The 25,301-nt window shown below is 36.2% G+C and overlaps 1 protein-coding gene across 1 annotated transcript in view; it reads left to right on the top strand.

The window, feature by feature from the left end:
- EPC2 (enhancer of polycomb homolog 2) overlaps positions 1 to 16,755 on the top strand; it is a 114,528-nt gene extending 97,773 nt beyond the window's left edge. The window contains exons 8-14 of the mRNA XM_069472902.1: positions 187 to 276; positions 1,564 to 1,718; positions 1,825 to 2,168; positions 10,750 to 10,886; positions 12,429 to 12,588; positions 14,155 to 14,488; positions 15,485 to 16,755. Of these exons, the coding sequence (XP_069329003.1) occupies positions 187 to 276; positions 1,564 to 1,718; positions 1,825 to 2,168; positions 10,750 to 10,886; positions 12,429 to 12,588; positions 14,155 to 14,488; positions 15,485 to 15,557 (1,293 nt within the window). The 3' untranslated portion in view covers positions 15,558 to 16,755. The remainder of the gene's footprint in view (positions 1 to 186; positions 277 to 1,563; positions 1,719 to 1,824; positions 2,169 to 10,749; positions 10,887 to 12,428; positions 12,589 to 14,154; positions 14,489 to 15,484) is intronic.
- Positions 16,756 to 25,301: the final 8,546 nt, after the last annotated feature.

The raw sequence follows: 25,301 nt of genomic DNA, 5'->3' as shown, positions 1-25,301 counted from the left end.
TAAAAACAATGATTTTGAACCATAGAAAATTTTTACTGGTCATAAATGTTTTGGGGAATTCACTGCCTTGCTGTATGTAATATAGGAGTGATTTACTGTTTGTGATCAGATTTAAATTTTAGATCATTACAAACATTGATCTGTTGGCTTTTGATAACTCCTAAATGGAATGCCTATTTTGTCTAGGTACCATCCCCAGTATCAGAACCCGAAGAAGAAAATGATCCTGATGGTCCCTGTGCTTTCAGAAGGCGGGCAGGATGCCAGTATTATGCTGTAAGAGCTTTTTTTTTTTTTTTTGTATTTTGTGAACTGGAATTAACAGATAACTCATGTCAAAGTGACTTAGTCTTGATCTAAAAATGGGAAGTGCATCAACACTTTTTATTTAACATCCTTTATGTGAATACTGGTAAAAGATACTGAAAGGTACTGAGTCCTTTCAAAGAATATCAGAGTCTTCTACTTGGAAATTGATAATGCCTCATATTTAAGAAATCTTGTTTCACTTTGGGCTTTAATTATAGCCTCAGCAGTCATGAAAATTACTCAGTGTATGTGTCATTGCTAGAATTAGGTAAACCCAGAATCTCTAAATTGGCTCTGGAACCTTTAATGGCTGCCGAGTGTTTATTGAGATTTATTGTTATGCAGGCCTATCCTGTGCATATATACCCAGTAAGTGTCAAACAAAGTAATAATTTTGCCTAATAAGTGTATTCATAACTTTTTGGCACAATTAGAACTTGCTTTGTGCTATTAAGTCAAGTTTTGGTGCAGCATTGTATTGCTCTGCGATGCTCAGGTTTTCAGATAAGGTATAACAACTGTAGCACTACAAGGATGGCTTTGGCTTTCTTATGTGGCTTGTGGAGACCATTTGTCTTGTAGTATAATGATAAACATAGACACTGACAACCTTTTTAGGGTGTGTATGTTTAATGTAGGAGAGGTGGGGATTTGGTTACTGGTTATGCTGATGAGAGAATGGGAAATTTTATGAAAGGGGATAAAAGTGGTAAGACACAGAACAATAGAATGATGAAGGGAATGGAAAGGCATAGAAACGGGCTATGTGTTTCTTAAAAGTAAAGAGGAAGCTTCACCTTGACCCATGTGTGCTTGAAGTGCAATTTTTAGCCCAACAAAAATTCCTTCTGATGTATCTCAGTAGGAAGCCTGTAAATTACTACATAATTTCATCATTTCTACTTTGTACATAAGTGTTAAAAACCATATTATTTTTTGAAGATATATTTCTTTTTAAATATAATATATCCTAAATGAATTTATATTTATAAACTAAATTCAATATGAGTAATTTTGGTGAGTGAACTTTTTTTCAATTTTGTAAAATTTAACCTGGCTAATATTCATGTGAGCCCCGAATTTTACAGTTTTACGTCTAGATTTTTTTTTATCAGATCTAAGTCATAAGATAGATTTTAATTGGTCTGCTAATGCTGTAGCTACCTTATTTTTATAGTGGTTTTAACCTCTCTTCATTTTAGATTTACTTCATGCATTTTGTTTTTTTGTTTGTTTATTTGTTTGATTTTGCAGCCTCGTTTGGACCAAGCTAACCATTCGTGTGAAAATGCAGAATTGGCAGATTTGGCAGATTTGGATAAGTTGAGATATAGGCATTGCCTTACAACACTCACAGTCCCAAGAAGATGTATAGGATTTGCAAGGAGGCGGATTGGCAGAGGTGGAAGGTAAGCTATTTGTTTTGACCTGGTGGTTGTTTACAAGCTAGAAGGGAAGGTATAGAGAAAATGTTAAGCTCTTCCACTTAATGTTTGGTTTTACGTTGCTTTTCAGGGTCATCATGGACCGAATATCCACAGAACATGACCCAGTCCTGAAACAGATAGACCCTGAAATGCTGAATAGTTTTTCAAGCTCTTCCCAAACTATAGACTTTTCTTCTAATTTCTCTCGGACCAATGCTTCCAGTAAACATTGTGAAAATAGACTGTCCCTTTCTGAAATATTAAGCAATATCAGATCATGTCGACTACAGTGTTTCCAGCCAAGGCTACTAAATTTACAGGACAGTGATAATGAAGAATGTACCTCAAGAAAACCAGGGCAGACTGTGAACAATAAAAGAGTTTCTGCAGCATCTGTAGCTTTATTGAACACCAGCAAGAATGGCATATCAGGTAAGCTGTCACTATGTTAAGGGTAAATCCTGCTTACGGTTTCTGCTAATTTTCATTATCCACTAAACAAACTCTCAGGATAAATTTTGAAGATTTATTTTCCCAATCTCACTTAGGAAAGAAATTTTATGTTAAACTATTGCATTTTATTTTTCCTATCTAAGAAACAAAACTCTGCTATTGCGGTTCACATTTTAACCAGAATATCCTTACTGGTATCTGTGAAACCACTGACGTGTATTTTTCATTGTGTGTGCTTGGTATATTGAATGTGTGGGCAGAGTGCACACAGAGTTCCCTGTGGGCAAACTGCGTGTAAGCTGCCACTAGATCATCATAGCACAGTACTGTCTGCTTCTTATGTTAAAGAAAATTTTCATTTTTGGGTATAAATTTTGCTTAAACATAGCCATTGCTCCCCAAGAGTACCATTGAAAACTTTGTTTCTGAAAAGTAATTTTTTAGGAGACTTTATGAATAATGGTAAATTTTGTCTGATAGTTTACCTCTCTATTTGAGATCAGAAAGTTTTTTTCATTTTAAGGGACATTGTGCTCAAATTAATGTAATATTTTAATGATATGTACATTGCAAATAATGTATAATATCTAGAGAATCTAAAATACAAATTTTGTTTTCTTCTGTGGGTAGTCTTCTCTTTATCACATGTATACAATTACAATTTATAAATTATAATTTGTAAATACTCCTACAGTGTATACATTGCAGATAATGCCTGGTATCCTGAAACAGAAATAGATGTGACTTGACTTAACACTATTGATAACAGTTTTTTATGTGTTTCTAAATTACTTCCCGGATGGTGCATTTTAGGATGCAAAATTATTATATTAAACTTCTTTAAAGCAATTTTAAATCATTTTAGCTTAAAATTTGGTCTCAGTAGTATTCAGCCTTTTTTAGTTACTGAACTGTTTTCCTGCTTGACTTAGACATTTATCTGTTTAAAGGTTATAATGGAAAATTGGATTTGTTTGAATGATTGGAAGTTGGCATATCATTTCTCCAAATTAGTTGGGTTAATTTTCTCCTAAATGAACTTAGGTAAGGAAAATGGCATCCCATTATATAAAGTTCATGGGTCTGTGAAGTTTAATGAGCTTTTGAAGCCAAAATGGATAAATACCTAATATGATTTGCAATATCAGGGTTCTTAGAAATCTAAAGATAGTAGGAAGTTGACATTATTAGGTCAAATCTTTTTTCAGCCAACTCCAAGACAAAGTTCATATCATTGAAGTATATGGGAATTCCCATACCTAACATTATTCATAATAATTTTTGCCAAAAATGAAGTTAAAAACATATCATATATGGGCATTTATAATTACATTTGATTACAGGCTGAATTTCTTCTCCGCCAGTGTATACCATATTTAAAAAATGATTTTAATATCTTTCTTCACAACTTGAACATGGTATTTGCAGCTTTCTACTATACATTCCGGATAAACTCTACAGTTAACTTGACTTTTTTTCAGAAAATGTATATTTATTTTATCATCTATATATACATATTGATCCAACATAGAATTTAATAGAACTTAAATAGTCCATAATAATCAGCTCTATAATTCTATGACTACTATACATCAACATAAAATAAGCATTTAAAATATTATCTTAGGCATGCATGCATCTCTCAGCGAACTTAAATCACAAATGTACTGTGTTAACATCATAGACAGGATTATTTTTGTATTCTTGCCTTTCCTTTATCATCAGAAAAAAATAGAATAGTTTTTTTTGGTCTGGGTAATTTTTCCTGTCATATATATATATATATATATATCTTTTACCACCACCCTCCGCCCCGCAAGGCATACTCACAATACCGCACAGCTATCATGTCAACTCTTTACTGAACTTACTGCCTGTGCGTGGAAAGCCTCTTCCCCACCCACCCATCCTAAAACACCATTGTCTCCTGTCTTATATTTTTTAATACCCTCAACATACTATTTCTTTCTTCCCTTGAAAAATTTTATGGCTTAAGTAACAACTAAGGTACATTAGAAGTCAATATTTTGAAATCAAGTCTTTCATATTTAATTATTTATTACCAAGCTAAAGGATTTTGTTTGAAGTATTCCTTCTCTATTGACTGTGACCTTCTAGTCATTGGGGCCACAGGGTTTTTTGTTTTCAACAAATTTCTTTTGTTTTAAAATATTAGGCATGGGAGTATAAACAAATAATGAAAAAAATCTTTTAACAGCATTTTTGCAAATAATTAAAAAGCTGTGATAATTTTTAGTGCCATTTGTATCAATTATATCCATTAAATAGTTTTCTCAGTTCTGGTTAAATAGTTTTAAGTGAATTCAGTTGCAGTTCAGTAAATACTGATAGAAATTTCCTCATCTACCTAAAGAGAGGAATGTAGGAGTTTTTAGAAAGCTGCATCTTTACTTTTGATGGATCGTTATGTATTTGGTTTCTTTTAATCTATGTATCTTTAGCACTTTTGCCTTCTGCTTGTTCTTAGTGGGCTTGGTCATGAAAGCATGTGTGTCTTTAACAAGACAAAAAAAAAAAAAGGGTACCAAAACTAACACAGGACCATATTTCTACCTGGCAGAGAATATCACTGAACTAAATATATTATTAGTACTGAATTTTATGTTTCAAGGCTTGGACTTCCCAGCAAATGAAGAGTTGAATCAGAAATAGAAGCCTGATGCGCTTGACAATAATGTTTATTTATATCACAAGTTCCTTAGTTCTTAAAAAGAAAAAAAGGGCTACATCTTATGTAAACTTAAAGGCTAGTGGCAAAGAATTATCTTTTATGTTGTTAATAACCCTGGTTAATGTTTTTAAAGTCACAATTCATGATATATCCTGTTTGTTATTTTTTATATACCTAAGACAAAATTGAAATGTGTCCTAGTTACATTAGAACTAAAACTAAAGACTTTTCATTTTAAAGCAGAAAGATGTGTTTTGTTAACTATTATGTAAATAGTTTTCTGAATTGGAAAACTCTTCTCAAAAAGATTTAAAGCAGGAGAGAGAAAGGGAAGATAGATTGTACTGAGCATAGAAGTGAATAACCAAGAAAAATTAATTTCATACATAATTATTTAGGATCTGTTATATGTAAACCACTGCATCTAATGTTTATAAGTTACAAAGTTTTACAAGACAATAATCCTTACCTTCAAGAAACTGATAGCACGTGGCAAATAATTACATTCTTCATATAAATAGAAGATAGTCATTTGAAACTGCAATATTATTTAACTGTTCTTTGAGATGATACTCCTAAATCCAAAACTCAAGAAAATATATTTCATATCCAGAAGTGCTTTGCTGGTTTATACTTGAAGGGCCAGGTTAATTTACATTTAATCTTGGTTTTCACTAATGCATGGGTGCAAGTTAACATGCTTTTTGTGCTTTTCTCACCTATCTTAATAGATACTAACAGCCTTTTTGACCAGCTAAATATTTTAATATTAACCGATTTGTAAAATCATTAACAGTTTCTACAGTTTTCCAAGTGAAATTCCTAAAATTTTTATTAAATAATTTATTCAGTTTTTCTTTTCATTCCTTCTTAAATTGCCATAAAATGTTTACAGGCATGAAAGTTTTAGGATGGGTAATACTGTGCTTTAACAACCAGCTAGTGATTCATGAGGATTTATTTTTTGGGTTAGGGTTACTTCCAAAGGTGAGAAATGGATTCAGACCTAAGGAATTAAAAGATTTTAGTTTGACTGTGAAAGGAAATAATAATGGAATAAGTTTTAACTATAACTATGTAGCTTGGGTGTCAGAAGTTTAAATGAATTTTTAGTCTATTTTCATTATCCTCGTACATATGTTTGTTCCTCATTCCCCACCCCACCACTTTCTCACTCCCCACCCTTGAAGTTTGACAGTTTATTCATTTTCCTTTAACTGTAAGAATGACATTTACAGGATGTATGTAGTTCTGGAAAGGTAACATCATTGTTCCTGGATTAGGTTTGTCCTCAGAGCAGCTCCATTGATTTGTGTGAACTTTCACCTGACTCCCCACTATGACCTGGAAGATTTGAAATAGAATCCCTCTTTCTACCCCTAGTCCAGCCCCTAATTTGTCCTTTAAAACAAAAATATTTGCATACAGTCGGCATTGCTTTGATAAAGCATGTATTAAAACTCTCATAACAAAGACCTACCTCATAGATGAAGAAATGCCAGATAATATATTCATTTTGACTTTTAGATACTCTTTATGACCACATTAGGTACTGTTCATTAAACTATGAAAACTTGGTCTAGGTTAGTATTTGAAAAATTCGTAGCTTCCCAAGAATATATCATCTTAGCTCAGTTTGAGATACCCTACATTAAAAGTCAAAAGATTATCAAAAAAGAAAGGTAGGTACAAGCACAAAAATCCTGTGACCATACTGTGTTGTGGGATGATCATCCAGAGGGTCCAGAGTGTGTTTCTATTAGATTTTTCTTTTTAAATTATCAATGAAAACAACAGTACAAAGTTAAAAAAACTTATAAAGAATTCCCATATTCTCAGGATTACCTCTGTGAGCTCAAACTTAAGAAACAGTGATCTAGAGCTTCATAATTATTATATTAGTGTAAAAACCATGGTGGTGCCCAGAGTATGTTTTTGGCGGATCACTCTGAGAATATGGGAGGGAATGGGGCTAAGTGGTCACCCTAGGGAGAGAACCTTATAGAAACCATAAGTGTTTTAAGAAAAGATACATGGATTCATCTGAGGAATAAAAACAGACTGATTCAAGATAGACAATGAGTCAGATTTATGGAAGATATCCAGAAAGCTGGGGGGCCTTTGTCAAAAATAGACTGTTGGTTATCTATACAAGATGTCCAGAAATGCAAGTATGTTACTAGTGTATGGAATGACATATTTGGATATATAAAAGGGAAAAATCTGTAATAGATAAACCAATGTATTAGAATGTTACCCAGGAAGATTTGCAAAACTCATTTAGGGAAGGGAATCCTAAATGGAACATCCCATCTATCTGGAGTAGTGAAATATTGCCACCTTCACAAAACAATCAGATTTATGGTTACTTTTAAATTGATAGGACTTGGGGGCGTGAAGTAGGGTAGATTTATGACCAGCATGAATTTCACTTTTAAGCTAGCAACCTAAGATCAACTAGTAAAAAGATCTTGGCCCTAAGCAAGAAAAGCAGAGGTTTCTCTTTTGTACATTCCCACTTTTTTGTACCACCACCACCTCACCCAAAGCTGGGTCCCTATCCTATATCTCATTCCTAAACAGATTTGTTCGCTCTGTAACTGTGAGCTTTCTCTGATGTATTTTAATGCATGCCTCTTGGTGACTCAAATCAATGTAAGAAATAAATCTTTTATGGACGTGTTTTAGTGACTTATGAAAGAAAAAAATAGTAGAAAAAGTGCTTTCAATCAAATTTCCACCCCCTGCCTACCAGTAAGTCAACTGTGAGGACCCTGAGTACAGCAATTCAATATTGTGCCCATGCCATTACAACCATATATTTCTTACCACTTTCTGTCCATCCCAAAATGATAAATGAGTTAGAAAGGGTGTGTTCTCTGTGTTCCAATTTTGTGTCATGATTACTATTTGCTATTTTTGTCTGAAGAATTGAAGTAATAATAAACAATGCTCTAGAAAATTCTGAATGAGGAACATCAGCTTGTTTGAAGCACAAAATATCTTAATAGTAAAGAAAAAGAAGTCAAGAATGTATGTAACAGTAAGCTTGAAGTAAGGAAGAAGAAAAAGTAATTTTTAAGCATATCTATATTATAGAATTAAATTATGTCTGTATCATTCATTCTCAATCAGAAATGAGAACAGGGATAAGATTTTTGGTATCCAAGTCAGCCTAAGTTTAGAAAGGTTGAGAAACTCCATTGATGTGAATAATTTGGATTGAGACTAGATTGGGATTTTATGAGTTTCCTCTGAGGCGAAAAGGATGGGGTTCCTGAGCAAATCAATGATCTCAACAAGACAGAGCAGTAAATGTAGACATCTAGAAAAACAAGTAGTATTTATTGCATCCATTTTTAATATAAACACAAATGATCACCTGTTCATAAAAGCAAATACAACACCTCTAGTTGGCAATACTTTGTTAGCCATGGACTACTAATCCAAAAGTTTTTGTTGTCTTTGGTTTTTCGGTTTTTTTTCTTTTTTTGAGACAGGGTCTCACTCTGTTGCTAGAGTACTGTGGTGTCATCATAGCTCCCTGCAACCTCAAACTCTCGGGCTCAAACAATCTTCCTACCTTGGCCTCCCGAGTAGCTGGGACTACAGGAGCTTGCCACCACGCCTGGCTAATCTTTCTATATTTTTGTAGAGACGGGGTCTTGCTCTTGCTAAAGGCTGGTCTTAAACTCCTGGCCATAAGCAATCCTCTTGTCTCAGCCTCCCAAAGTGCTAGGATTGCAGGCATGAGCCACCATGCCTGGCTCCAAAAGTTTTTTTGTTTTTATTTTTTTGGTTGGAAAACAGCAATTTATTCTTTGTACTAATTTAGACATATACTTTATTCTGAATTAGTAAGATTTCATTGACTGACTTAAAAGATTTTGGAAAGAGAAAAGATTCTCTTTTCTCGCTCAATTTTGAAATGGCCATTAAATTATATTTCCCTTATTTGGTTTATTCCTCACTTAAACTTAACCACTGTGACTCCCACTTTTTCACCAGAATATAAAGCTCAGTTTTATGACACACTTAATACTGGATTTAAGGATTGTTCTAATAATTAGATTCTAAATCCATTTCTTTTGAATTGGCACAGTCTTATACACAGAGGACTTAGATATTTGGGTTTAATTTAAGATTTTTCTTCCTGTCTTTATATCTAATAAACTATTTTTCCTCTCTTTCCCCAAGATTTTCAAATAGCTGGAAATTCATGACTATTTCACATTTTCATTTCATTTTGAAGATTATAAATTTAGAATTAAAATTTTTTTTCATTTAAAAATAGAACACTTGCAGTGAATTTAACATATACAAAGAAAGCCATTTGATTTTATTGGTAATTCTGTAAGATAACTAATGTGTACTTCAAAAATGCAGGTAATATTAAAATTTTAAAGTAAGCACTATAGTAGCCCCAACTTTTTGAATCTTCTAAAAATAAAATTGATGTCTATCTAAGACCTGTTTTCCCCTCATCCTAGTTCAATACAAATTTTAATAATAATGTAGAATGGAAATGAAAGCTTTGTCCATCTCTGAGGCCTAACTCCCTTTTCATAGAAAATAGACTGTACTGGGCATAACTTGTTACATGTCTAATTTACTATCAAAAATTTTAATTTCTCATTTGTGATCCTACTAAGCAGACAACTTTAGGAAAGTTAAGTAACCTAGGTTGAGGGTGTAGTCTCCTGTCTAAACTCCTTTAGGTCACATTGATTAGATTGGTCAGTTGCATGTAAAGGTTGCTTTCATATTAGTTGATATTTCTTTATATGTATCTTTTTTTTCTTCTCAACTCTACTGTAGGACGTTATAACAGGGACCTTCTTCTTAATTTATTTTCCCCTGTATTCACTGTAACTCTTAATGCAGCACTCTGCAGCGTAGTTAATATTAAATACTTGTTGACTGAGTGAAATAATTGGGAGAAAGGAAAACAGGCAATAAAGAAAAATAGAGCAAAATTAAAGTACATGTATTCTGATATAGTGTAATATTTCTTGATTCTAATAATGTACAAACTTCCATGAAAATAACTTTGTGTCTTCTAAATCAGTTTATCAGGAATCTATTTACATATCAATAAATGAAATTTTGTTCACATTTCTTTGAAAAATGATTTCTATAACTTTTGTTAGCTGATCTTTTAAGCAGAAGTTTTAGATGCCTTGTTTTTATTTGAAACTCACTAACTTTAACATACTTGGTCACAACATAATTCCTTACATCTGAGGATACATTGTATCTTTAAATTTCTGAACATCTCTCTGAATTCTAGCCCATATTTTTATAGATAGGATTTATTTTAGGCATTGAACCTATTGGCTTTAAACTGTGGTTTATGGTTATATTAGATAAACATGTTTGTTGTCCATTCTGATTTATAATCAGAGAGAAAAGTATTTTTACTTCAATTTTGTATGAAAACCAGCATTAAGTATCATTTACAGTCTTGCCTTGGTCCTGGTTTCTTAGTAAGGCTATAACTTAGTCATTATTATTAGTGTTAATAAATCAAACTTTCTCTCATTACATGGTCACCATAATATAGACAATTAAGAGTGATCTTAAAGATACTAAGTCTATGAATAAATGGTAAAATCCTCATATTAGAACTATGTTATGCAATGAAAACTACATATAAGAACTTTTTTAACATACGATATTAAGAAAATCATGGGTATAAGCATATGCCATACTTGGTGAAAGATTTGTCATTTTTCTTAGGTACTTTTCTGATAATGCATATTGTGATTTGTAGTCACTTTTCATGTTAATTGTGGATTAAGTTTATATTCAGTGTTATTGAAAATACTTTACAACATACTTATTTCTGAAATTAATGTCCTTTACCAGTAACAGGGGGTATCACAGAAGAGCAGTTTCAGACACATCAACAACAGTTAGTTCAAATGCAAAGGCAGCAGCTTGCTCAGCTTCAGCAGAAACAGCAATCTCAGCATTCCTCGCAACAGACACATCCAAAAGCACAGGTAAACCTATCTTTTAATAACGATCATGCCTCTTTCTTTCATAATTATGTAGCTTTGTTTAGTTTTAGTCAAGTCACAGAAGTTAACCTCAATTTTGCCACTCTTGATTTGGGGGGTCTAACCTGAATTTCTTTTCACCTAATGTACATGATTTTAAGTGACTAGTTTATAAACTAGTCTCTTAATATTTTGAGAAGAGTACTAGAGCCAAACAGGGTATTTTTAATCCAAGAAAGAACTAATTACTCTTTTCTTTGAAGGGTTATTGAAAATTTGTAGAAGTAACTATACATTCTTACAACCATCATCCCCCACTTCCCCAAAAAAGATAATTTTTAAGGATGTAACTTTTTTTTTAACCTGGTTTGAACACACTAAAAGGATATAACTTTGCTAACCCCTTCCTAAACTATGTGTTTGCCATGTGGATGTGCCCCATGAGCTGAGAGGTATTAATAATTTGCTTGAATAGTGCAATAAATTTAGACAGCACAGCCTCTTGCCTCTGTGAATCACATTTTCCTGTAGGAAAAAAAATGCCACTAGGAGAAGTTGTTCATAGACATCATTAAATAAAGACACTAGGGATAAGAATAAAAATACTTCATGAAACCATAATTGTGAGAAGGAACTAGCCTTGCCAGCACCTTGATTTTAACCCCATCAGACTAATTGTAGAGTTCTGGTTTCTAGAACTTTAAGAGAGTAAATTTTAAGTCACTAAAAACAAAACTAAGAAATATATTTCAAATTTGAACCACATAAGAAAAAAAACAAGCCTTACATTTAGGTATTAAGTTTTTGTTTCTCCATAATTCTAAAACTACCTCTGAAGTAATATCTGAGAATAACTCATGGTTATATTCTCTGAGATCTCAGGGCACGATCTGCCCATAGCGGTTCAGCTCCATTTCAAAAGGGTCAGGACACTGACCTTGAAGATCCTGATTCCCAAAACATGAAAATCTCAGTGACCCTGATACTCCTCATTACTCCTGTGACACCCAGGTGGATCTGGGGCTGGCTCAAAGATTAAGGCTACTGGATTTGGTAACAGTTAACCAGTTTTATACAGAATCAAGGAGAAATGGCCATTTAGCTTGCCTTTGTTTGCTTTTTCTGTGTCTCTTGGTAACCACCCTAAAGTATTTTTAGCCTACTTCAGGGTTAATCCAAGACAAGTTTTTTACAGTGTGACAAAAATGACTACTAGTCAGTCATCTCTGTGATTTCATTTCACCCATAGTATCTAGCTTGTCAAGCATTTTTAAAAGCATTCATTAACATTTATAGGAAAAATTAATAGAACATTAAAGGTTTGGGTTTTTTAATCCCCTAGATCTTTCTCAGAAATAACCACTTCCCAGTTTTTAGTCACGTCCCTGCTTCATATGCCAAAAATAGTCTTTGGAGTCCTAGATCTCTTAATCTAAACAATTGTAACTGTTCAAGGTTAGAAAGGAAACAGCGTCTTGGGTTGTTCCTTAATATGTTCATGAAATCACATGTAAAAACCAAAGTTTAACTTTGTTCACTTTATAGGGCTCAGGCACCTCTGACTGTATGTCTAAAACACTTGACTCAGCCAGCGCCCACTTTGCTGCGTCCGCAGTGGTCAGTGCGCCTGTTCCAAGTCGTAGCGAGGCAGCCAAGGAACAGAATACTGGCCACAGCAACATGAACGGTGTTGTCCAGCCTTCAGGTACGGCCGGGCTTTCACGTGGCCCTTACTAGCTTGAAGTTGTAACTCACTGGTTTGGGGTATGGTTTTTCTTTTTTATATCCAGGGAGAAAATGTGTATAAGAAATCAATCAGGACTCTTCAGAATTTCTTTGGGAAGACAGGGGGAAATAGCTGGGTGTTCTAGAACTCTCAGGGAGCCTGCTTCGTTTCCTTCTGCACCGACTGGGTGCCTACCTGAGTAACATTCCATCCTGCCTGGTTTCATTCACTTACTGTCAGTTGCTTCACATCTTAGGAAATCCATCAAGCTAATTATTATACTAACCATCACCATTGAATCATCTATTCATTGATAAAAAGATGAAATATAATCCAGAACAGTCTGTAATAAATTTGAAATTGGGTTTACCTTCCCACTCTCACGTACTCATAGGCAGATTTTTCTCTGACTCTTCCCCTTAAGAGACAGTATTGCTAGTACAACCCCTGTGGAAAGTAATTTGGGGATACCTCAAAGAGCTAAAAATAGAAATACCATTTGATCCAGCAATCCCACTACTAGGCATCTATCCAAAGGAAAAAAAGGCATTCTGTAATAAAGACATCTGCACTCGAATGTTTATAGCAGCACAATTCACAATTGGAAAGATGTGGAAATAACCCAAATGCCTTTCAATACATGAGTGGATTAATAAAATGTGGTATATGTATACCATGGAGTACTACTACTCAACTACAAAAAACAGTGGTGATCTAGCACCTCTTATGTTATCCTGGATAGAAATTGAGCCCATCCTTTGAAGTGGGGTATCACAAGGATGGAAAAACATGTACCACATGTACTCGCCGTCAAATTGGTATTAACTGACCAACGCTAAGTTGTTCAGATGGTAGTAATACTCACTGGGTGCCAGTAGGGGTGAGGTTGAGGGGCGTAAATTCACAACGAATGGAAGTGGAATGCACTGTATGGGGGAGGGACATGCTTGTAGCCCTGGTTTGGAGGGGGCAAACAACATTACATGTAACCGAAATGTCTGTACCCCCATAATATCCTGAATGAATGAATGAGACAGTATTGCTGTGAAACCTCATCTGTTTCTTAGTACCTGGAGTCCTCAAAGACTTGCTATTCCTATCATCCTTCAGCCACCTCTCAGACTCAAGGATTTTCCAGTTGCTTTTACATATAACCATAATCTTGATTGTCCATTCTTACTAATGTTCACGCATCTGCAAATTCTTAGGGAAATGCGACTGTCATTTTGTGTGTGTGTGTGTGTGTGTGTGTGTATGTGTGTGTGTGTATATACTGTGTCCAGAGTTCCACAAAGGCAGTGGAATACTTCTTACACAGCCCCTTTACACAGACCAGTAGAAAGAGGGGTGTCTTTGAGGTTTTAACAGGTGAGTACATTGTATTTACTGAACAGAAGCTTTCTTTGGAAAGACCATTATTTAATTCAGTGATATTTAATTCAAAAACAAATGTTTGGGGTTTTTTTAAATTAAACTCCTAAAGATAAAGAGTTTTATTAATGTCATGACACTAATTGAATGATTTTTTTTTTCCTTCTCTTTCAGGAACCTCTAAAACATTGTACTCCACCAATATGGCTTTATCATCCAGCCCAGGGATTTCAGCAGTACAACTTGTAAGGACAGTTGGCCACACCACTACAAACCACTTAATCCCAGCATTGTGCACAAGCAGTCCTCAAACACTTCCCATGAACAATTCCTGCCTGACAAACGCAGTGCACCTCAATAACGTCAGTGTTGTTTCTCCAGTCAATGTGCATATCAATACACGGACTTCAGCACCATCGCCAACAGCCTTAAAACTTGCCACAGTTGCTGCCAGTATGGACAGAGTGCCAAAGGTTACTCCCAGCAGTGCCATCAGCAGCATAGCAAGGTGTGTGTTTGTGTGTTCATGTGTTTCAAGTATCGTTCTCTCCCTTGGTTCTGGCTATGCTGTGGGAGGAAAAAGGCTTTTTTTTTTAACACTGCTCCAGCAATTTGTATCTGTTGACAGTCTTGCTTTTCAACAAGTGCTGATAATCTGCTTAATATAAAGGTCTGAGACTTAGATTATTTGTTTTAGGTCCTTAGTAGGATGCTTAAATGTCAACCAGAATTGTAAAAAATTAGAAAAAGAAAAAATGATCAAATTGGCAAATACTTCAGTCTATTTTAGAAACGTAGTTACTCTTTTATGTGTGTGTGTGTGTGTATATAAAATTTTTTTTTGTAGTTTAGGTAGTGTGGAAAATTAGTGCTATTGTTATTAATTCCATACCAGAGTTTAGGTCTCAAATCAAAATTTGTGTTTTCTTCAGTATTATACACAAAAGGAAAGTAAATTATTCTATGTATACATTAAAATTGAGAATATTCTAGGATTAATGAAATCTATAATAATGTATTGCAGAGTATGATTTTATATTTCTGTCTATGATACTATAAAAGAACAGTGAATCAGGAAAAAATTGATTTGCATGGGATAATAAGTATATGACCTTAAGCCTGTAAAATTAAATTCTAGTGGAAAGTAAGTAATATTGTGCTTCTGATGATTATTTTTGAGCATGTCCTTTATCTATTATAAAAAAACTTGGATTGTCTTGTGTTATATATTTCATAAGTAATTTATGTTGGCTTCTACTGAAATACTATGTTAAATTATTATCTTTCATAAGTAATAGCTGTAATCAAGTAATTAGGAATTGATGGCATTTCTGAACTGAAGAAAACTTTTTCTCATTTCTGTCTAGAAATGGTAAAAATGGAAAATGTTCTTGTGAAGTCATGTTTAGTTGTAGTTATATAAAAATATATTTGTAAATCCTAAGCGATAGTATCATATTCTAGAGAATATTAATGTTTATTTTTACTCTTTGCCTTATTTTAGAGAGAACCATGAACCAGAAAGATTGGGTTTAAATGGAATAGCAGAGACAACAGTAGCTATGGAAGTGACATAACCTGAAACATGTGGCTTTGACCTGTGCTGATGACATGCAGTCATTCATATTCCAGCTGAATGCAAAAGGTGACACTCTGTGGATCACAGAGTGTGACAGTGGACCTAAATGGACTATAGTATATCGGATGTTAAATCGATATATGATGTATATTTTGTAAAATTGGGAAAATCACTACCTTGTAAAATAGTTTATTTGTATCATCAATATTATTTCTGTTACTTGAATAGTAGATATTCATCATCATGCTTTTGCACTTGAATTTGCAACTGAATGGATTTTAAAAATAATTCTTTAATGGGATCATGAGCATGAAATGGGATCCTGCATCACTTGTTTTAACTATTTATTTTGCCATGTTTACATTTTGTATCTTGTAAAAATAAATCCAACTTTGTGTCTAAAAAGTTAAAGATTCATAGCTAGGAAATGAAATTCTTGTAATTTTTTTCTAAAGGAACTGTAAAGTTTTCACTTGGTTCATTTTGTTTCACAATTTGACTAGATGGACTTTTTGGTAAATACTTTAGTGGCATTTCACTGTCAAATATGAAGTTCAAGGCAAAATAGTATTTTCTATTACCGTGCAGGGGAAAGGGATGGATCGATACATGCAAATTTAATGTAGTAACTTCACTTTTCCATGTATTTTGAATGTATATTTCTATTTATAATACCAGTTTATAAAAAATAATTACACAGAAAAAATGGACTAGGAAAAATTATGCATCTAGCACATTTAAACTGTGCAGATATGAAAATTTTTCAAGGATTACATTTTATCTGAAGACTGCATATTTTAACTGGCTTTAAAACTGTAACTCACCACATAAAAGATATTTTACCAGGTATGTATTGCATTATATCATTGCAATAATTATTGGAAGTTTAGATATCGAGCCATCCCAGGTGTTGGGGCGGGGTGGGGGGAGGGTTGTGGCAAGATTGTCTTTTCAATTTTGGAGAGTTTTCCTGTGGCAACAAGGCAAGTAACGGGTTGGAAAAAGTCTGACTGTAAGCGTTGGACACCTTCATAGTGTAGTGTTTTAGTGACTTTTTTTATACGGTTCTTGTAAATTAGATACGTGTAGTGGTGTTTCAGAATGTTTGTTTATGCACTAGTTCAGACAACTTTCCCTGTTACTTGTTCTTGATAAGTGAAAACTGCAGGGAAATAAAAAATACATATCAAAACATGGACATGCTGCATATGTGTTTATTTCACAATGTGCACACAGTATAAGTGGAAATTTAAGGGAGATGATAGCACTTAACAGCACTTTTCATTTTCACAGTGCTTTCTAAGCATTAATGGAAAGAATATAAGCAGCTCATCTGTGGGCACTATTGGGTTTCAGATAATCCAATATAAACTACCTTTGATATGAAAAGTTCTTAAAATATTTTACAGAATGTAAGCAATTTGCAGTATACTAGTCATTGAAATCTCATAAATGAGCCTCATTTTATAAATAAAAATTTAGAGTAGAATTATATTGCAAGGGGGTTTTGTCAAGTAAGTCCTGGGAAATGTAAATATTTTTAACGAATATAATTAAAACCATTGCAAACTTAACATAATTTTATACTTTACATTTTTTATATCTGCAGTCCTGAAAGTTGTAAATTGATATGTCAGTTGAATTAATGGGCCAAGATTTCTGCTGAGAGTGGTTTTTATTCAGGTCCTAAATATGTAAAGCAATTTATGGTCAAAACCATAGGAAAAAATAAATTTAATTTCTTCATTGGTTGTGACCTGATAGGATCCATGCTCATTTCTGCCATACTACCTCTGGAGTTACTCACTCATTGCTGATTATATAAAGGAAATAATTTTGATTTGATATGTATTATGACTATGTTCATTCTGCTTATAGTTGGATGTATCTCTCCTTGCTATTAAGAACTTAAAACTTTAGTGCCAATTTCAGTGAAAGCTTTTTTTCCCGTTTTACTGAAGTAAAGCATGAAGTGAATTTGCCTTATGTGATATATGTTATAAATAAGTAAAACAAAAGAACTATCCATTTGTACAGTTTCTGGAGGTGGTGGCGAATCCAGAACTTATCAAAGACTGATGACCAATTTATTTGTTCCTTTTAAAGTAAAATAGAAAAATAAGCCTTCCTTATTTTGGTGATTGTAACTATTTCATGGATCACATTTCAGTTACTTTCATACGTTTCTCCAGTGATCTTTAAAAAATTGACATATTTGTTTTCACCTTATTAAATTGAAGAATAATTTATTTCTGTCCTGGACAGTACCACCATCTCTTGGTTTTCTGAGGAAATTAGTATTGGTACTTGGAGTCCAGTAAGCTTTTCGAATCATTGGAGAATATGTTTTGTTCAAGGGCTTGGGGGTGGAGGGCTTTTTTTCTTTCTTTCTTTTTTTTTTAATTAACAAAGGGGTAAATTTCATGTGCTCTAGGATATCCTTTAATTCAGTGTAGTTAAAAATATTTATAAACTATATTTTTCTGCCTTCCTAAAAAAAATACTCCCCTTCCTTTCCCAGTAATTCAAGGTAATTATTATTATGTAGTTCTAAGTATATTTGAAGATGTGTTACATGTAATTCTTTTGCAAAAGACCAAGGGGAAAATTAAAATATTTGGAGGGCACGGTTAAAAAAATACATATATATGTAACATACACATATATTCTGGCTTTTTTTAAAAATAGGGAATACAGTATTTGCAACTGTGCTTAGTGCTTTTTTATTACCAAGGCTGTTTTGGGGATCGGGGGTGGGAGAGAACAGTAAAGGAGAACTGACATTTCAGAAACTTTCCCCTAGTATGTACCACTGTATTTGAGTGTGATGCTACAGTTTTCAACAAATTTTGTTGATCAATAATACTCTTGTGACTGAAGTGTTTTGTTGTCTCAACTGAGTTAGCAGACTTACAAATTTTAAAAGGTAACGATATCTTAAGCGATTCTGAATATTATATCCTGTAAGATAAGAGATGTTTTTTATCACTGACAGCAACAGCATACTAGCTAATGTCGTGAAGCATGCAGCATTCTCTCTTAGTGACTTTTTCATTTAGTCCTAACAACAGCCCTGTAAACTACTATTATTTTTCCCATTTTACCGATCAGGGAAATGAGAGAGATTACTTACCCTATGTCACACAGCTGGTAAGTCACTGAGCCAGGAGTTAAACCTAGGTAGTCGCCACACTTCTAAATACTGCCTCCCATCTTTAACAGGAAAGAAATCCTCTTCAAAGAAGTACTTATTAAATTTCTCGGTCCACTGGTAAGCAGCATCCATAGCGGAGTTTTAAATTGCATTTAGAAGACAGCCTCCCCTCCCCCACTCTTACAGTACCAGGCTGAGTGTATCAGGTCCAACTGTGGCTTCTAGACATCCGCTGAGCAAACCCAAACCAATCAGTTTTTCCTCCTCTGTCTACCAGACGTAAACAGTAGGTGCTAAAGCTCCCAATTAACATAAGGCAATGGGAGCTGTGTTTGGGCCAAGACCTGGCTGTTTAGCCCTTTCTGGACCTTGGTTTCCCCCGTCTGTAAGATGAGCAAGTTCCTGAAGCTCCATAAAGGAGACCCCAGAGAAGCTTGATGGCAGTGTGCGTGCAGTGCATGTCATTGGTTGCTCACCAAGGAAGCAAATGATGTGGAATCTAAGGCTGAGCATACAGTTAGTCTAGAGCTCTTTTTTTTTTTCCTTTTGGTGGTGAGGTCACTGATGTCATCAAGGCTGACTTGACAATTGTATTACATCACGTAAAGTAGCTGAGCTTGTGAGGAATAATTCTAACCAACTTCAATGACTGCAAGTCTCAAAAGGGCACAAGAATTATATTTTTTAGAGGAGAGGACAATGGGGGAACAATCAGGATATAGTGTGGTGGAATATTAAGAGAATTTGCTGAGCTGGATTTTTAATCTTTTCTCTGCCTTCTAATTGCCATCTAATTTTGTCTTCACATCTCTGAACTTGTGCCATGCAATGAATGGGTGGAATTAGATAACCTGTAACGTCTCTGCCAGCTCCAATGCTATAGGAATCTAATCTCCCCCGACTCTACCTCCCCAGGTGGCTCTCTTGCTTTCCAGAAAAATCACCAGCTTTGCTTTTCCATGGACTTAACCAGCACCATTCAAAAGGATCAGTAACAAATCAGACCCTATGTGCCCTTTATGACTCCTTTTCCTTTAGCTATTGTCTGAAGGAGGCTACTAATTTCAAACATGGACCTTTTTTTTTTTTTTTTTGCTATGATTTACTGTAAAAGCTTGAAATTTCAGCTTAGGGAAGAGGAAGGCAACACTAAGCCTCATACTTCTCCAGCAATAATTTTAAGAGTCCTGTGTATACTTAAAGGTGCCTTGTTAGTTTTACGAGATCTGCCTTCGAGCATCATTGCATATTTGAACAACACCCTTTCCACACCAGCTGACTCATTAGAATAACACTGCCGGCCAGGAAGTTGATATAACATTTCTGAACACTGATTTTCCCTCAGTGAACACGTGTTGCCCTCAGGAAAGCCTAGGATTCTGCAGTTACTTTTCACAGCTAAAAGATATACTGACTCCAATCCCACACACACAGACAATAATTTCCCCTTCAGTGTACAAACCATTGATTTGATGAGAACAGCACTTACTAGAGCAATGACATTTTCCATTCACTAATGTTGAAAACCTTTAGCCATTCTTATATAGAAGCGCACTGTCTGTCCTCTGTTTAGTTCATGGGCACACACAGCTGCTGTCTAGCCAGTACCTGTCTCACGTGCTCTTCTCACTGCCGTAAGCAGATTTTGTTCACTGACCACATGAGCCCAGATTAGGGATAGCCAAGATGTAAGATTTCAGCTTTCAGCATAGGACATCTGTGTCAGTTACCTACAGCAGAGTAAACATTATTACAAAGTTAAAGCAACAGATATATTATGTGGGTTAGTAACCTAGCACAAGGCCAAAATCAAAGGGGTACCCAGGCTGCATTGTTATCTGGTGGCTCCCATGGGGAAAGATCCATTTCCAAGCTCCTCAGGTTGTGAAGGAAGAGGACTCCAAGCAGTGGACACTCTCCATTGCCGGCTTTGAAGTAAACTACTGTCCACAAGCCAGCAATGGAGATTGTCCACTGCTTGGAGTCCTCTTACTTCAGATAAGGCCTCAGCCCTCTGAAAGGGCTCACCTGATTAGATCAGGCCCGTGCAGCATAGTCTTTGATTAGTTCAGTCAACTGATTAGGGGCGTCAGTTATCTCTGCAAAATCTTTTCACCTTGGCCATATTTGATCAGAGGCAGGTCACCAGCCTTCCCTACACTCAAGGGGAGGGAATTACACAAAAGCATAGATACGGGGAGACAGGAATCAAGGCCAGCCTAGGCCGTGTGTGCCACATCTGTGTAAATTGGATTCACTCCATCCCACCACCACACACCCCAGTTTTCCCCCATCTTGGGACCTTGGATTAACTCAGTGTCTCGATAGAACTCATGCACTTATAAAGAAACAGTTTAAGATACTCTCTGGTGCAAACAGTTGCAAGTCATAAAGTCTACAGTCCTGGATGTTAGGTCAGGTCAGGACTAGAGATAAGACTGGCATCAGCAGCAGCACCAAAGCCTTTGTAGAAAGTGGAACGGATGAGGTCAGCTAGAGAAGGATCAGACTGGGGAAAGAAGAGTGGAACAGCAAAACCTCAGCACCTTTGTGTCCAGGGTAGGGGGCAGGAGGCAGAGGGAGAGACCAGGTAGCAGTGGGGAGGAGGATCATCCAGGGGGTTCTAATTTCCTCTAGCAGAGCCACGCAGAGGTAGAACACAAGGGGAAGAGGTCAGTGGTTAGTAAGAAATAAAGTTGATGAGAGGTCAGCAGTAACGAGGTAAAAAGAGTATTGAGGACAGATACTCGGGTAGGAAAGCCTGCGTACAAGCCCCATCCAGTGCTTTTGGCCAGGAGAGGCACCTCGGAGAGCTTTTCAAAATACAGATGTGTGGCTCTCATGCCAGGCTGATTGAATCAGAATCTCCAAAAGTGAGTCAGGACACTCGTCTTCTGTGTTCGTGTTAGTTCTTTTGTTTGCTTGTGTGGTTGATTGGCTGGTTGTTTGTAAGCTCACCAGATGATGATTGCAGCTAAGGTGGGGAATGACTAGTCTAATCTTTCTGTTTGCAGCTGTGACTGTGGACAAGTAACTTTCCTGAAAACCTCAGAATTGATTTCTGCAGCTGTCTAATAAAGCAGATTATTTCCCCAGTCTCATTAGCTCCAAGGGAATACAGACAGTGTCTCGCTGAGCAAGCTCCGTGGCCACTAGAAATCATGCTCATTCCCTGTAACAAATGCCTTTCCCTTTTAGGGAAAAGGGTCCTTTTAGGTTTCGGAGAGTGTATGCTCTAAAAAATAATTGGCAATTTGTAACAGATTAAAAGTGTGGTTACTTAAATTCTCTGCAACAATCATTAAAAATACCTCACACTTTCCCATCTCAAGCCGTCTAAGTTCCCAGATCACCCCCCAGAACATCATGCTCAGGGAATTATTTCTCCATGGTGATCCAGTCTCCATTTTTCAAATGCTCACTCATTGCCAATGCTAGAGGTTTCCAGGCTCTCTAGACCATGGTTGTCAACACCCCCTTTCCAATCCCAAATATTACTGTAGTGTTTGACTATGAGGACAAAGCTGTTCTTAAGAAGCTGTGTTAGGAGAATTTCGTTGGCCTAACATTTACACAGCACGGGGTTTTTTCCTAGGACCTCCTTGCCTCTTTCAACTATCTTTATCCTGATAACTTTGAAACGTTTGTCTTTGGCCCAGAACTCTGCTCTGAATTCCCATGTCCAACACTCTGTTGACACTTCCACACCTGCACACGTCCAAACTTGAACAATTTCTTCCCTGCATTCCCCCTAACCTGTCAGCCCCACCTCTCCATCCCACCACCACTCACTGCAGCCCTCCCCATCTCGGGACATGGCACCACCAGACTCCTACGAGTCACCTTGAGTCCTCCCTCCCTCACCACCCACCCCCATTACAATCCATCAATACATCTTTTGAGATGTGCTCCAAAATGTCTATTGACTCCATCCATTTTCCTCCTCGTCCAGACTGCCACCACCTGTCCAGACCGCTGTCACCCCCAGCACTGCACCGCCTCGTGACATTCCTGCCCATTTCCATTCACATGGGAACAAACAGGATCCTTTTACGATCAGATTATCAGTTTCCTCCTAAGAACCCTCCCATTGCTTCCCCTTACACTTGAAATCCAGATTCCTGCTGAGGTTTAAGATCTTCCGTGGACTTGTCCTTTTCTCTCCAAACTCACTCCGTGTACTTCCCCGCCTCCCTCACCACACTGGAGTCCCCCTGGTGTATCTGGCCCTTGACTTTAACTAGCTGTTTCCTGCCTCAATGCCTTTGTACAGGGACATTCATTCTAGAACTCTTGTCTCTTTGCCTTCTTATCTGTTAGGCCATGAGGGTCCCCTCTTCAGAGAGTTGGGTCCCTGGTCATTCTATCTAAAGAAGTCTCTCTCTGGCCACCATCCTCTGGCTGGATGGATGGGACAGTTATCTTCTGTCCCATCCCCTTATCTATGGGCGCTGTAAAGGAAATAACTGTAATATGATTTGTCCCTTTACTAGTCCTGTCATCTGTCTGGTGAGCCGGAACAGTAGGGGCTGTCATCTGTTGTGTCTCCTGCACTCGGCACAGAGCCTGGCACGTGGTAGTTGTTCAAATGTTTACTAATAAATAAGTGAAGGAAGGACTAACAATCAGTGCTATTAAACAGGGTCAAGAATTCCTTTTTATCTTTTATTCTTTTTATTGTTATTTAAAACCAAACATGGTGATCATTAAACAGAGTTTTATTTCTCTCGGACTTATTAGCCAAAGAGTTTTGAAATCTAAAATAGTTTGTGTTTAAAACCACTGACCGACAGTTTCAGAAACTGATTTTCCGTGTGACGCTTCCGTACGAGGCTGCTGTCATCTCAAACAGCTTTCATCCACAGTCCAGCAGATGGTCGTGGGTGGATGGCGGCAGAAAATAGGCTTTGTTTTAAGATTCCCCAAAGCTATTTTTCTGCTTGTAGTTGTATGGGATTATGAGCTGTGCTCACGTGGAAGAAGGTCCGGGAGCAGGTTGGGCCGCTGCTGCTTTCGTCACGGTGTTGGTGAACAGAAATGTCGCGTCCTCAGTGACTGCCGCACGGTTCTCATCGGGCTCTGCGGCTAACCAGTGCTTCCTCTCCCCCACCAAGCACTGTGCTCTCAGGATGTATTTTTGTCAGGGGTCACATTTCAACAGTGTGACAGTTTTCAGTAATTTAGCGAATTATCAAAGCTTCAGCTGTTTTGGAGGGAGGATGCTTGCTCACACCAAAAGCCACATCAGATGTTTGCCAAAAAAATGCAAACGACACGTGTACTCAGCCGTTGATGTTTGACAGCAGTTCTCTTCCAGATGTGGCTTGTCTTGGGGTTAATGTCTCATCTATGAACGATTCTGTCCTGGATGCCTTTGAGGGTGCTGTTCTCCCCACCTCCCTCGCTGGAGCTGATAATGTCCTTCGATGCACAAAAGTTTCTAATTTTGATGAAGTTCAATTAATCTATTTTTTCTTTTGTTGCTCATGCTTTTGGTATCATAGCTAAGAATCCATTACCAAATCCACGGTCATGAAGATTTAATCTTACGGTTTTTGATAAAATTTTTATGGCTTCTAGCTCTTAAATTTAGTTATTGATCCATTTTGAGTTATGTTTTGTGTAAGAGTGAGTTAGGGGACCAACTCCATTCTTTTGCATGTAATATCCACTTGTCCCAGCCATATTTGTTGAAGAGACTATTCCTCCCCTGTTGAATGATCTTGGCATTCTTGTACAAAATCATTTGGCCATACATGTATGGGTTAATTTCTCAATTCTCAATTCTAGTCCATCAATCTGTATGTCTATCTTGTACCAGTACCACACTGTCTTGATCACCGTTGCTTTGTAGTAAGTTTTAAAATTGGGACGTGTGAATCCTCCAACTTTGTTCTTCTTTTTCAAGATTGTTCTGGCTACTTAGGGCCTCTTACAATTCCAAGTGAATTTGGGGATCAGCTTTTCCAAATATGCAAAAAGGCCAGTGAAATTTTTATAGGTATTGCATTGAAACTATAGATTTCTTTGGGCAGTATTGCAATCTTAACAATATTAAGTTTTGCAAACCATGAACACAGATTAACCTTCCATTCATTCAGGTCTTCTTTAATTTCTTTCAGCAATGTTTTGTAGTTTTCAGTATGCAAGTCTTTCACGTCCTTGGCTAAATTTATTCCTACGTATTTATTCTTTTGGATGCTGATGTAAATGGAATTGTTTTTTAAAGTTTCTTTACAGATTGTTCGTTGCTGGTTGATGTATAGAAATACGAGTGATTTTTTGCATGCTGTCCTTGTATCCTGCAACTTTGCTGAGCTCTAGAAGTTATATTTGTGGATTCTTTGGGACTATCTAGATGACATGATTTCCGGATCATGCCATCTGTTTATAGAGATAGTTTTAATTTCTCTTTTCACATTTAGATGACTTATTTTTTTTCTTGCCTAAATGCTCTGGCTAGAACTTCCAGTGTAATATTGAATAGCAGTGGTGAAAGCTGGCATTTTATTGCCAACCCCAGGATTTCATAACTGACCTTAGGCAGAAAGCTTTCAGTCTTTCACCATTGAGTATGATGTTAGCTGT

The sequence above is a fragment of the Eulemur rufifrons genome, chromosome 1, assembly GCF_041146395.1.
Source record: "Eulemur rufifrons isolate Redbay chromosome 1, OSU_ERuf_1, whole genome shotgun sequence".
Taxonomy (NCBI): Eukaryota; Metazoa; Chordata; class Mammalia; order Primates; family Lemuridae; genus Eulemur; species Eulemur rufifrons.
The sequence above is the reverse complement of the archived record's forward strand: the minus strand, read 5'-3'. Positions and strand labels throughout refer to the sequence as shown.